This window comes from Palaemon carinicauda, chromosome 2, assembly GCF_036898095.1.
Source record: "Palaemon carinicauda isolate YSFRI2023 chromosome 2, ASM3689809v2, whole genome shotgun sequence".
NCBI classification, from domain to species: Eukaryota; Metazoa; Arthropoda; class Malacostraca; order Decapoda; family Palaemonidae; genus Palaemon; species Palaemon carinicauda.
In genome coordinates this window covers 149,345,014-149,360,458 of record NC_090726.1, presented here as the reverse complement: position 1 = coordinate 149,360,458, position 15,445 = coordinate 149,345,014, and the positions used below count along the sequence as shown (strand labels likewise).

The window sequence follows — 15,445 nt, the reverse complement described above, 5'->3', positions numbered from 1 at the left end:
AAAAGTATATACTTTCGTGAATCATTGGCAACGGTCGACCTCAAGCAAAAGGCGACCATTTTCAGGAGGGTGTATCGAGTTAATTGGTTCTAAATCAAAAGTATTTCTGATATATCTTGACAGCCTAAAGTTAATACACATTGTCTGTACAAGCACTGCCATTTCAAGCTGCAGTAACTCGCTGACAATGTTATTTTATTATTGACCTTCAGGTAAAAGTGTGTAATTTTAGGTTCTCACGTAAACTCGTTCGTTCATTGGTCAATTGCATCGCCATTGATACTGCACAAGAAAGAAAACAACAAACTATTCTACGATAAATTTTCACTACTTTATTCACGTAAAAACTACAACAAAGAATTGTAAAAATAATCTATAGCATATCTGAATTTTTATAAAAAGTAAAGATATTTTTTGTTGCCTACAATACCACCAAAATAATACTTAATATCTTGTTGCTTGGGCGAGTCCTCGAGAATATTGGAACCGTCTACTAGTCTGATGTTTAAGGTGAAAATCTAGTGTGTCTGTCGGAGAGGGGTTTCCTATTTATAAAGTTGATTCCCGTTCACATCTGGGGCCTAAATCATGAACGAGGATCTGAAACGGGACCAGAAACCCCTACGAGAGTAATGCGAATGATGTGTGTGTGGAAAAGTAAACGTTGTACAATGAAAACTTGAGAGGGAAAGAGAGAGTGAACGAAGGTGCCAAACTGGATATAACGAAAATGGCTGACAACAAACTCGTAGGCTAGTACTGACGTTGGACAATTTTTGCTACGTTATGGTCCAAGACGCAGCTGGGAGGAGGAGTGAGAACAGCAGGTGAGGTGCCTTTAGGTCTACAGGAATACTTCTTATGGTTCAATTAGTTTGAGAATGCTGGTGAAAAGGCATAAAGGCAACGGTAAAATTGGCAGCTGCTACACCACAAGGTCTGCCATACTTCTTCCGAAAGGGTTTGTTTACTTTAGTTTTTTTGGTTTGTAGAACAACATTTTCGGTGGGACGTCAAGGATTACAATATGGTCTTATTGTAACAGTAGGTAGGTTGTCTTGCCAGTTGCTTATCATCCAACGCTTGTTTGTTTTGTCACGTAACCTCGGGTATGGGTCGTTCTTGAAGAAAGTCAATGTGATGTATATGAATATAATGTAGTTTATCATAATTATAATTTTGTCTTGCCCTTGGCTCATAAGTCAGTCTCTCTGGGTTATTTCCCTGTTCAATATTTACTGCAGCACAGTATTCTTGTTGAAGAAATAAGAAGAGGCCCTGGTGTATTTATAGGTACTTTGAACTCTTTTTGACGCAATCAATTGGCGAAATCCAAGAGTTTTCATTTTCTAGACGTGTTAAAATTCAAGTAGTTATGACTGAAAAGCCACATTTCAGTAGAGAAAACACATATAAACACGAGCCTAACACCTGGCTTAAGGTTCCCCTTTTAACTAACCGGAGCCGTGTCCTTACCTGCTAGAGTTCTATGTCCCCTGTTATTTCCCCACCCCCCCTTGACTGCCATATCTTTAGTCTAACCTAAAACACAGTCTGAACCCTGTGTTTGTTTTACAACTGGCTTCACCCTTTGCACTTGGTTTTCTCAGACCTATCTCCTAGTTTAACATGATTAATTATAACCAAAATATTCTAAATTCATGTAAACACACCAGTTACACTTAGTATTTCCTCCAAAAAGGGGAATGGCCACTTGTTTTAGGTACAGTATTGTTAATACGGACATCTATTCTAAATAGTAATCAAATAAGGACTTTAAATCGTGATATAATTTGAGCTAATATCTAAAGGAGTGGAGTTTATTTAGGAACTGAGGAGGTGGGAGGTTGGCAAAGAAAAAGTCATATAAAAGACAAAAGTTATATTTTACAAATGGGTATGAGAACTACTAATACAGATAATTGGAAGTCAAAGTTCAGGAATTTTCTGAACTGTTCTCAGGGTCGTGTTGTCATAATCACCAAAACAAAAATAAGAAAAGGTTATTTTTAACGAAAGTAGGTATCTAAGGTTTTCTCAATTGCCAAATTAGGTAATGGGGTTCAAACTAGGGTTTTAGTAGGTTTATAATTAATCATGTTGGTAAAGATAGTTTTTTTTTATTTTGTTACCATGAAGTAAAACTATTTTCCTAATAGGGTTAAGTTTAGCTATCGTAACTTCACTAAAATTATAGTGTTATAAAGATATACCGATTAAAGCATCATATCACACCATAAAGAGTTAAGATGAAAATTTGAAAGTATTTTAAAGATAGTAAACAAATAATTAGAGAGAAATAAAATGTAAACTACCTAGTGATGACAAAAGTAAGTAAAAGTAAGTCTGTTGACATTGCACATTTTAGTTGATATTGGCATAATTGTTGCTAGGGCAGTTCACACATAGCAGTAGCAACTGGCTACCACTTGGCATTGTACAGTATACAGCAAAACTGGTGATACCTGAATATAGTGATTTTTCGTTCGTCCCTAGACGAAGCATTTTGAAACTATGCTAAATAAAAGATATAGTTCATTAAGCAGGAATTTAGCGAATTGCTGCTATATTTTTATCAAAATAGCTAGATCATTAGGGAAAAATTAATCCAATCTTTATGATAAAAATGAAAAAAAATATTTTGAGTCGCCTTTTAGCCACCATGGTTATGCATTTAACGTTAAGAACGTATCGGAAATGTAGTTGTGGGCGGGGTCTAACCATACATCAACTGGCAGTCTCATGGTGGCACTCACAAGCAAGTCCTCTGTTAAATATGGCTGCAGCTACCCTACAGCTGCCAGATATCTGTACAATAAATCAAGTGAAGCTTATTTCTCCAGATTATGAAATTAGATATAACGAATCGTCTTGACCTCAACGAAAAAATTGTTTATACATCGCTAAATGATACAATGTAGGAGATAAATGAAAAGCCATGCTTGGAAGTGAGAGACAATGCTGCTGCACAACTGCAAAAGATAATGAAGCGTTATAAAGCCAATAGCATAGGCCTAGACTCCAGAGCCATCCTATCCTCATCAACACCATTGTTATTAATATTGTAAATTAAGAAACGTCGTTATTGTGTTTCTGTAGAATCTGCACGTAACACGTGTGCCTGAATATGTTATCTGATTATAGTCTTTCGTTCGTAAAGTATAAGGAAAATGATAGAAAGGTAGAATTAATTATATTTTTAATAGCGAAGATAACTCACCACCTCGCTTATTTATTTATTTACTTATTAATTTTCCTTGAACTGAAGAAACCCATTGGGATACTAGAATTATTCAAGTAGCGTTGACTTAAGTCTAAACTATGACTTGTTATAATTTATTGCAAGTTTTGAAATCATGATCCTAACTAACGTTTGTTTTATATATTAAACGACATAACCATAAAATAAGTAATAACTTTGAAATCATATCCCAAATGCGTAAATTATCATTAGACTATAGCGCTCTGCTAAACTGTTCTCCATCTAGATGCCCTTTTTCCCAGTTTGAATCCTACTATCCAGACAGACAGCTCAAAGATTAGACTCAATGACTCGTGGAGTCATGTTGACAAAGGGATTCATGCTACAGTATCATTCAGTATTAGTTTTTGTTCTGAAATATCATTTTAGCATGAAATGTTTTTTTTTAATTATCCAACATTATTCAATGATAAAATTATCCATAAAAAGTGACCAATGTAAAGTGAAATACTGTATAGGATTTAATACTAATTGGGGACAACTTAAGAACAACACTTGTCCGAAACAAAAATAAAAAAAAGTGTCACCAGTTTAGCTGCATATTGCACTATATATAAATTGGTTATCAAATATAGGTACACCAGCATATCTGGGGTATAAGTATTCCATACAATAAAACTTAATTTGTCTTTCCTCTGTGTGACAACAAATGAACATTGAAACCTCATGCTCTCCCTACCCAAAGTATGACACGAATTGGTATTCAGCGTTCATCATTGCAGTATTCCAGAATAGCTTACTTTTTACAACTTGGTATCTGAATGGGCCACAGGTATAGATATGCCACTCTTAATTTCCCACCAACATAGAATTTGCTATAAGAATTGGTTGGGAATATTAGGGGCAAGTGAATTATAACTTGAAATATTTACAGCTTAAGATCAAATATAAAGAGTACTGTTGTATTTATTATTATTATGACTTGCTAAGCTATAACCCTAGTTGGAAAAGCAGGATGTTATATGCCCAGGGGCTCCAATAGGGAAAATAGTGAGGAAAGGCAACAAGGAAAAATAGAATATTTTAAGAACATTATCAACATTGAAATAAATATTTCCTATACAGGTAGGCTGTCACTAATCCAGCAACTTTGGTACTGGTAGGGTGCTGGATTATCCACATATTACAGGTAGTCGTTGACTTGCGATCGACATAAGGACTGAGTCGAATTTTCCGTATTTATGATGCCTCATAATTCGGCAATCATCTAAGTCATATTTTATCAATATTTTGTAACTACTGTATATCATTATTCCATTTTCTTGTGTAATAGGATATCATATCCTCTATTGAATCATTTTTGTATTTTATTTTTCCATTGAATTGAAGCCTTGACAGACAACCTGTCAGCATACAGACAATTACATTTTATGAGATAGCTATATGCTCTGCTATAAATGATGAGCAGGAAGTGATGGATGACAACAAATGTGGTATCTTTATATTACATATTACTCAAATTTAGTGCTGCTTTTGATACAGTTGTGCATGAGCTGCGGTTTGATGGTTTACGGGAAATTAGTATTGAAGTTCTGAGATAGTTGTGCATGAACTGTTTCTTATTGATTTACAGTTCATTTTTATTGAAGATCAAGCTTTTTCAAGTGCTGTATCTGAAAGATTACATGGTTGTCAGAAACTACTGTACCGTACTATGTACAGATTGGAAACTATTTCATCTTATGATCCATTAGATGGGTACCCTAGTGAAGTGTACTACTATAGGTCTATCAAAAGTACTAAGATGGAGGTCTATCAAAAGTACTAAGATGTAGGTCTGTCAAAAGTACTAAGATATAGGTCTGTCAAAAGTACTAAGATATAGGTCTGTCAAAAGTACTAAGATGGAGGTCTATCAAAAGTACTAAGATGGAGGTCTATCAAAAGTACTAAGATGGAGGTCTATCAAAAGTACTAAGATGTAGGTCTGTCAAAAGTACTAAGTATAGGTCTGTCAAAAGTACTAAGATGGAGGTCTATCAAAAGTACTAAGATGGAGGTCTATCAAAAGTACTAAGATGTAGGTCTATCAAAAGTACTAAGATATAGGTCTGTCAAAAGTACTAGAGATATGAGGTGAAACTTAAACTATTTACAGATGATACTCCACTTTGCCAATCTGTAAATGATACCGCAGAAATTTTAAGCCAGGTTCTTATTAGTGTTAGGGTATGGACGACTGTTAACCAACTAAAAATAAATGAAAATAAAACCAAGTGTAAGGTGGTAGGAAAGAAAAACAACTTAACAAACTTGGGTGACAATCTTCTTAAATATTAATAACAACCTGGTCCCAATATCTAGCAGAGTTCGTGACCTAGGTCCATCACTGGACTGGAACTCGTCTTTTGGTACACAAATAGATAATTTAGTAAGAAATGCTGGATAATACCTTAAAAGCATTGCTATTCGGATTAACCAGGATTGACTGCTAAATTCCTTCTATTATAATCTACCCAAAATGCAACTTGAATTAATAAACAATATATAGAGAAGCAAGATTGATAAAAAAAAGTGTCCCTCTCGAGATTAGAAGATTGATAAAAAAGTGTCCCTCCGTGAGAAAAAAAGTTTGATAAAGTGTCCCCTCCTGAGAAAAATTGTCTGCTCCCCAAGAAAGGATTACTTCTATACTAATTGAATTACACTGTCTGACTATTAAAGCTAGAATAAAGTTTAAGATAAGTGCAATAATTCAAGTTATCAGAACTAGATATCCAAAATATCTAAGAGATTGCTACACTGTAACCAAGGAATCGTGTCTACACAACAATAGTTACAGATGGTTTTAAGTTGTTGGAGCCAAGATGTATCTCTTCTGTAGTTTCCTGAGCCTGCAAATATATGCATCCAAGGCTGTATAATAAGCTCTCACTAGACATCAAAGAAACTGAAGACTTTTTTGTTTTCTAAGTGCTTCGACAATGTTGATTTGACAATTAATGTTGAATATGCTGTGTGATACTCTAAATACCTAAGAATGTATGCTACAAACATATCTTGTAGGTTCTGTAGTGTGTAGGGTTTCTCTGTGTTAGGGCTAAGAAACGGCTCTTAAAATAAAGCAATACCGGGGACTGCTTTTTGTTCATTGGGAAGCTACCCCTTCTACTAATAATTGTCTTCCTTTCCCCCAGAAAAATTATATTTACCTGGTAGATACTATACATGTACCAGTATCAGAGGTGTGTATTCATTCATAGCCATACTCCCCAAACTTGCGGTAAGATATACAGTATGTCAATCTTATATGCTAGAAAGAAAACTGCTATAATAGGATGCACTGTATTGAAATTACCTTGATCCTTGTCAGGTAAGGTTGATGTACTGTACAAGGATTGGTTAGAACTTATCCTATGTTTTATGACTTTTGGTGGTGACTTTTATTGGCCCTCTAGGTGAGGAGTTTGGTCCCCTGGCTAGGTAAGGACTTGTCATGTATGTACTAGGCTAGTTGGAACACACTCATTTGTGCTCGCTATATTTTCATTTTGTTGAATACAGTATTTGTAGGATTGTTACTTGTGACACATTGTGTAAAGGTGCATTTTTCCTGTTGGCTATGATATGATTTTGTATACTGAATATACAACATATATCCTTTTAGATTGATATGATACATTAGTTTTTGGTTTCACAACACCCTGAAAGCCTCGTTTCCCATTAGGAGGGTCCCTCCTAAGTTTTATGTAAATGTAATGTGATAACTTGAAAAGAAGGGATTTACACTGGAAATAATGACCATAACAAGACATAATTAGTTGGGGGAACATTAGGTTCATGTATTTGGCAAAAAATTAGAGTATCATATTACAGTAGTGCTGTATACTATGAAGATACTTTATTTGGCCCAATCCTGCTGAATGCAAGTTGAAGTTCCCTTAATATTGGTTTTTGGTCAGACATTTGAATGTTTACATCATGACTTGTTGGATTACTCCTGAAATATCAAGAATACCCTTGCTAACAGCTTATTACTATCCATTTAACCCGAGAACTGCTACAAGCCTCTTGAGCGGCTGTATGGGAGACTGCTATAAGCCTCTTCTGAGCGCAATTTTCTATTCCTTCTCGCTAATTCCCTTGTGAACTTGATCAACTTTTATTATTTTTTTTCATGATAAAACAATATCTGGTAGAAATTTTAATGTTTATAACTTTATTTTACCTATATAATTATGAATAATATAAAACCTTTCCATAGATGGACTTTAGCGTTTTTTGCAAGGGAAAGGGGCGAATTGTAATTATTTTCAGTTAAAGCTGGTTTTATATTAACATATTAGAAACATGAACGATGAAAAAAAAACATAACATACATTGACATACACACAAAATATATCACATCGTAATATATTGTGTAGGAAGAGAAATAAAACCTGTGGCAACTCTCAAATCCTACCCCAGGACCGCGGTTGCTTAGTGTAAATTATGACAACACTACAGAATGTTTTTGATTTGAATACCTGTAAGTGAAAATATGTGTTCTCTAAATATGATATATTATTTTAAACAAATTTAAAATAATTGCAATGATAACAATAGTCACTTTATGAATAGGTAAAGTAAAAAAACGAAGCAAATAAAATGTTTGTAAATAGTAAATGTGATCACATCAACCAAAATTATCATTATTATTTCAGGAAGATACAATTCTATATCATAGGATTTGAAAATAGATAATGGCATTGATAACATTACAGTATGTGAGGCATGTGCATTCATATGAAATCTTTTGTAAGACTTCAAGGAACAGTGGCCAGCTCTGTAAGAGTCAGTTTGACTCATTGGTCTGGTTAATCTCTCTCTCTCTTTTTTTTTTTAATAGTAATATTAACTAAGGAACAGTGAAAAGTATGTGTGTAATATAGGTTACCATTGCAAATGATTTTGAGAGGAAATAGAGTAAAGGTATAGGTAGCAGAACCTGAGTGTTCATTTATACCAAATGGTTTTTAAAGGGTAAATGAGGTCATATACAGTACCAATACTCAAATATTGGAACCATTCATATATTAACCCTTTTACCCCCAGGCTATTTGGAACTTTCCAACCCCTAACCCCCAGGCATTTTTTTTTTTCAAGCACATTTTGCAATATATATTTTTTAAGTTACTCTAACAGCCTTAATTTTCGTCATAGAGAGGTCAGGTTGGTCTCATTCTTCTGGAAAATGCCTGAAGTTTCTCATAAAGTTATCAAAAATTTGCAAAAAAAAATGTAGATGGCAGTTTTTTTGCAAGGACGTACCAGTACGTCCATGGGGGTAAAGGGATGAGTTTTGTGAAACGTACCAGTACATCCATTGGGGGTAAAAGCGTTAAGTGATGTTATTCATAGTATATTAGGTGGTTGTAAGATGAGTTAAATGATATGCTATTCTTGTTATTAGTTATTAGGTATTGAAAACCTAATTATAACCATAGTGGGAAAAGCAGAATTAAACTGGGGCAAAGGCCCTGCTAGGGAAGCAGTCTAATTGCAGAAAAGAAAGGAGTAAGTCAAGAATTAATATGAAGGAAATTGAAAATACTGTATAGCAAATTAGGATTAAATTAAATGAATAACAAATGAACTGTTTAATGAGACTTACATCAACCGGCTGAACCAAAAAGGTATAATATATTTTATGGGAAAGGTAATAATGTATTGAGAATATAGGCTGGAATACCATTTTTTGTAAAGAAAATAATTGCAGATTAATATAATGAAAGTACAGTAAAGTAGCAAAAGAAATATGTAGGGCTACAGATTAATGGTAACTATAATATACGTTTAGTCACTTGATGGCTTGTATCACTCCACCGTATTGATAAGGAGTCATATGCATTATAAAAGAATTCATGATTTGTTTGTAGGTTTTTTAAGCTGTAAGGGAGAGAACTTCATTGTGTTTGCATCAGAGAAATAGGGGCTAAAACCAGTGGGTACCAGTATTGAGCTTGAATATTATTCAATACAGTAGATGAGATATGCACCTTAGACTGTCGATATGTTTACTACCACCATATGTGCAATAGGTTATCAGGAAAATACTCTTCTGGTGTTTTAAGTAGTCTTGTCATGTCACAGAAGTTTTACAATACACATTTGTTGTTATACATGTAGATTATAGTGAAATAAAGAAATATGACTCTTGCATCCACTATTACAGTATTATCCATTGTGATGCAAGTACTTCATACAGTAGTGACATGCCATACATCCTTAATTGGTTCTAAGAGACCCCATGTAAGACAATTTTTGACGTACTTTATCATATTTTCACTCCATAAAGGGACCTAGGCTATGTTCCTTACACAAATGCTGAACAATGAAAAGTACTTATAACCTGCTACCATTTTCTAAAAACAAGATACCTACATTAATGAAATTCCATATGAAGTACAGTACTGTACAGTACAGTTCTTGATCATTATTTTACAATGTAGATACTGCTCTTTTATAAACATATGTTCATGTTTGATGTGCTGTACTTAACACAATATTTATGATATATATCATTTACATATTATGTTCATCAGGTTTCCTGAAAATTTCATTATCAAAGAAATTATTTCACCAAAGTACACAGTGTTGGTGAAAATGGCAGAGAAATACACTTACAACAGGTATGAAAATATATAGTATGCTTTTTCTAAAGAGACCGGAGAGAAAGATTGATGAAAAGTTGAGAGATGAACAAGCTAGATTTTGAAAAGGTAGAAGTTGTACTGACCCAATTTTCATTTTGAGACATGTTGTATAGCAATGCGTAGAATATAGAAATCCTCTTTTGATGGTACTGTATTTGTGGACTATGAAAAACCCTTTGATAGTGTGCACCGGCCAATTTTGTGGAGAGTCCTGCATTATTATGGCGTTCCTCTTAAATATGTCTCTTCATGAGCATAGTAAGTGCAAAGTTATTGTTAAAGAAGTGCTATCAAATGAATTTCCAGTGAACAGTGGAGCATGCCAAGGGAATGTATTATCACCCATGTTGCTTATCCTCCTCATGGATTTAGTAAGGCGTAAAACAGTCGGAGATGGTGGAGATGGATTGGTAATAGGAAATTAGCAGATCTAGAGTATGCTGATGATGCTGTCCTGATTAGCAGAATAGCACAGGATTTGCAATTCTTGCTTACCAGAATGCATGAAATATCACACGCGGTTGGGTTCAAGATAAATAGAAGACAGACAGAGATGATGAGAAAGGAGTATGCAATGGAAGATGAAATATTGTAAGGGAAAAGGATTAATGAGGTAGAATTATTTAAGTATCTAGGAACTATGATCTCCAATATAGGGTCATTAGAATTTGGAGGTTAGTGAAAGATTGAAAAAAGCAAATCAGACAATGACTAGGTTAAGTACATCTTGGAAATGAAATCACTTGAAATTACATATAAAAATCAGACTATATATCAGTGTAGTGAGATCATTGTTACCATATGGACTTGAGTCATGATATGACAATGAAACACTCCCCAATAGAATTAGTAGCTTTGAGAACAAAGCCCGCAGAAGAATATTGGTGTTTAAATGGCAGGACATGAGTAGAAATGAAACTATAGTAGAGATTACGCGAGAGCCATATGTGCATCAGATCATGAGGTGGGGGTAGATGGAAATGGTTTGGGCATGCTCTTCGCACTCCCCAAGGGTGATTATTTCACTAAGCGTTTAGCTGGGCTCAAGGCATTAGAAGAGTTGGAAGACCCAGGCCTACATGGTTGAGGACTATGAAGTGTTGAGTAGAAGATGGTGAATGAAGTATTGAATTAAAAGCTCAAGATAGAGACGACTGGGTAAATCTAACCGAGGCCCTTTGCATCGATAGGAGTAAGAGATGATGACACACATCTGTAATTGAATTGACTTGAAAAAGCTGTTATGGATTTTGTAATATTTACATGTCCTGGTAACTACTGGTTGTTAATATTGTAGATGAAGTTTTCTCTCAGAAGTGCATACTACTAGGTATAATAGTTTATTTTCTGTTAGGAGTACAGTAGTTCTACCGGTCATAAGAAAAATTACAACACTAATTTGATCTAGTGGATTGTCACCAGCAGTCATTTCCTAATAGAAATAATTTCCCTTGGTTTTATTAGTTCTTTTGGAATGACAATGCTGTTGTAGCCTTTTTAAAGAATAGTTATCCGTCATCATTATTTGTATGGAGTAATCATAACATGCAAGTCCTTCAAGTTTCTGTTGGACCATTTGTAATGATGGAGCCCTCTTTTTTTTTCCTTTAATACCCCTCATATTTCCTAAGTGTGTACATACATACTGTATTTTTGTAGGTTTTTATTCTGGGATGTGCAAATTATGTACTACATATGAAGCCAAGGACATCATCAATATTGTCAGTATTATTACCTCCACCAATGAAGTTGGAGAGGAGGTTATGTTTTTCCCCGTTTGTCAGTTGTTTGTGTGTGAACAACTTCCTGGCCACAATTTTACTTAAAGAGTAGTGAAATTTTCAGAGATTAATTGTTATGTTGAGATGTGGAATGTATTAAATTGGGAAAGACCTAGGTCAAGGTCGAGTAAAAGGATGAGAAATAAGCTGCCGTGGCAGAGGTTACAATTTTACTCATAGATTAGTGAAATTTCAGGGATTAATTGTTATTTTGAGCCATGGAAGTGATTCAAGTTTGTGTGTCAAAGGCCAAGGTCGAGCAAAAGGTTGTGAAATAAGCTGCCGTGGAGGAGGTCATAATTTTACATATAGAGTAGTGAAACTTCCAAGGATTAATTTTTATGTTGAGATGTGGAAATGATTCAATTTTGAAAGTCTTAGGTCATAGATCAAGGTCCAGAAATAAGCTGGCGTGGCAGAGGTCTGCACACTACTGATAGCCCCTCTAGTTGAAGAATAAGATGCTGTGGGCATTCACAATCCCAAATATGGAAGGGTCTTTCTATTTCAAGAGCATACCCTCGATGATCTGCCATTTTAATGGCGAAAACCAAAATTCTAAGCGAAACTTGCAGTAAATGTAGCTATTTTTTTGGCCAAGTGGAAAAGCTTGTCTAACTTGGGGATTCTTTTAAATCAGAAATAATCATAACTGTCTCTAGATCAATCAGTTCTTTATTTGATTTACCGAGTGAGAAGAGGACGGCTTCTTCCTTGCTTCATTAAAAGAATTCAAAGTACTACTTCTTCTCCCTGCCAGCATGGTTTTGACCCTTCTAGGCACTGAGACTTCTTTGGAAATTTATTATGTATAAGACTGCTGCAGTTACATCTGAAGGAATATTGTGACACAGCATTGTCCCCCAAATTAACTTTCATCGCCTCTTTTCCCAAACTAGTTCTTTCATGTGGAACCACTGAGATCATCTCTACAGCATAGAAATTGAAGTCCCAGTTTTTGGATTTTGTTAAGACATGTTAGACTCAGATTTGGGTTTGACCTTGGACTCTTCATTTTTCGAGTCTATAAAATACAAAAATAGTAAGACTTCACATCAATTGCTTAGAACTGCTCGCAGTATTTAAGGCCCCAACCCTAGGTAAAGATTTAGTGATAGGGAAGAACAGCCTTTCATGCAGACAATACAACATTGTATTTCAACAGAAAGGAGGCATCTTCCTTCCACAGCTCTTGTCAGACTAAGAGGAGAAACGTCTCCCTGGTCTCAACGTTCTTGGTAGGGAGAATTAATGTTTCAACAGACAATAGAAATTTCTGCCCACCAAGTTGTCATACACCCACGTGTCTGTTAAAAAATATCGGGGATTTGTGAAATACTGTACCCAGTGTGGACATGTTCGTCACTTCCCCCAACCCATGACTGGAAGTATTCTGCTATCTATTCCCAGTTGATGCCATGCTTTTGTTTTTGGTCGAACCTCAATTTTGTGACTTTCCCTATCGATTACTTTGATTAAGAAAGATTTTTTTTCTCTTAAGTTCAGTGTTTGCCACTGCTGTGGCTAAGAGAGGGGTTTTCAAAACTATGACCTATTCTGTCAGGTCTCCTCTGGTTGTTACCTCTATGAAAGATCTGTTCAAACAACACTTTCATCTAATTAACCAAAATTCCCTCATGCTTTGTCTGACTGCTTAGAGACTCGGCACTTTACTGTTGAGCCAAAGGGTTTTTGAGGCCCTCTAGTTTAAATGATTATATCTTCCAGAGGAGAGAATCCACCAATAAACTATCATTGGTGAATTAATACTATCTTTCCATCTTTCTAAATGCAGTATAGTCAGCATACATTATGAATAACAGTGGATTCATTGAAAGGAAAGTTTTTAAAAGATATATTTCAATACTTAACCAATGTTTACGTAGACGCCATCATTCAGAGATTTGTAAACGTAAAGCTGATGGACTCCTGTGAAAAGGAGAAACAAAGTGGGTGCTATTCAAAGGCTAGGAATAGCTTTTTTATTTTGTTTGGTAAGCTAACACTTAAAATTATAAATCATAATAGTAAGAATTATATGAAAATTTGCTTATTAATATAATTTATAAATGCAGTGTATTCTGTAATTTCATCTTTTCACATTTGGTATTTTGTTTCTAAGTACAGTATTGCTTTGCAAATTAGTTAGAGATTACATAATGCAGGCCTTGAATTGATAAGGACAATTACAGTAGTGTAGGCTACTGTATATAATGGTCAACTTTGACTGCATTAATTTATGTTTATATTTTGTTGTTTCTAATTTAGATGCAAGGATAGGGCTTTGAAGTTTTATGTGGAATCTTCCTTGAAATTTTGATTTGTCTGGTAGAATTCTCAGTTTGCTTATTTTGAGTTTACAGAATTTTACTTCAGGTTTGGATGTACAGTACTATAGTTTTGTTGACAAACAAACTTAAATATCTTAAACATGGTTGTTTATAAAATAACCTCCCATGATTTTGACTGAGATATACGGTACTTTGTTGCTAATCAGGAAATTGTGTTGCAATCGTGTTTCTTAAAGGTGAGAGTTGGTAAGCTATACTAAGTGTGGCTGTTGAAGTAATTTTTAACTGAATTGAAAATACATTCTGTTTCATTTTTAGTTATGATTAATTATAACCAAAAATTCATTGGAAGGGAACAAGATAACTACTAAAAATAAGAAAAATTCTTTTGTATATTTCATTTTGTATTTTTTAATACCTCGTATTGGTTGCATAAATTGATTATTTTGATCTTAAATTTTGTTACTGTCTACAGTATATGAATGTTTGGTAAAAGAATAAAGGTCAGGATTTATATTAGTTTCAAATTCTCTTTGTAGGTGTAATTTGATTCTCTTCGGTAGGTTTTGGGTGTTTTATGCTGTGATTGTTGAACTGTCACCTCAAGCGGCAGGCATTTATTTATGCGTGCATCTCATTTTCTTTATTGGGAAAATCTGCCAGCTGCCATATCCTGGCAAGGTAAGATGTTGTTTTTGATATTTATGTAAAGTAATGTAATTTGGAAGTACTTTAGTTTTTTTTTTTTTTTTTTTTTTTTTTAAAGATTAGGCTTATATTTTTGTTGTTACCTGTACAGTTGGGGTGAAAAGTCTCCTCATCAGGTTGGTCTTGAGTTTAATGAAAATTATCCGCTTTGAGAGAGAAAGAGGGGGAGGTCATTCACATTGCACTAGGATGAAACCTTTGCAAAATTCTTCTTTTTAGACAATGGGTGTTTTCATGCACATCATACAGGGATGGAGAGGGGGAGAGGGAAGTTCATCCATATTGTTTGGGAGTGAAGAGAGAGAGGAAGGGGGTAGGTCATCCACATCTTGGGTGGATGAAACCTTTTAAGAAAATATCATTATCTCCCATAAAAATCCTTGACAAGGTAATCTTCATCCTATGGGTGTGAAGCCTTGCAAAAAGATTCTTTCTTTCAATGATGTTGAAGAATGGTTTAATCGCAATGCTTTCTTTGCTAGTCTTTTCTGGGAAGTATCCTGAGGAAATTGCTTCATGTCCAGTAAAAGTCTAATGATTGCATTTACAAAATACATCTTTATGTGGTGTGGTCAAGAATCTCTTGTGGGGTGATGGTTACCTCATTTCCTTTAAGAATTCCTTAAAATAGAAGGCAAAATATGCTAATCAAAAGAATCAAGCCAAATCCTGCATGGAAAATAATGAACATAAAACGTAAGTAAACAAGGTGAAGGTATTGTCTTTTAATGAAAAGCAACTGATTCCAGTGATGAAAAACTCAAAATG

The 15,445-nt window shown here is 34.6% G+C and overlaps 1 protein-coding gene across 7 annotated transcripts in view; it reads left to right on the top strand.

Annotated features, from left to right (window-relative positions):
• Positions 1–483: 483 nt before the first annotated feature.
• The window catches only part of LOC137627752 (homeodomain-interacting protein kinase 2-like), a 162,152-nt gene continuing 147,190 nt past the window's right edge, over positions 484–15,445 (top strand). For 5 of the 7 annotated variants that reach the window (XM_068359074.1, XM_068359049.1, XM_068359065.1 and 2 more), the window contains exons 1-2: positions 484–827; positions 14,533–14,650. In XM_068359074.1, coding sequence (XP_068215175.1) covers positions 787–827; positions 14,533–14,650 — 159 coding nt within the window. In that variant the 5' untranslated portion in view covers positions 484–786. The remainder of the gene's footprint in view (positions 828–14,532; positions 14,651–15,445) is intronic. The other 2 variants (XM_068359083.1, XM_068359092.1) reach the window with 1 other exon arrangement.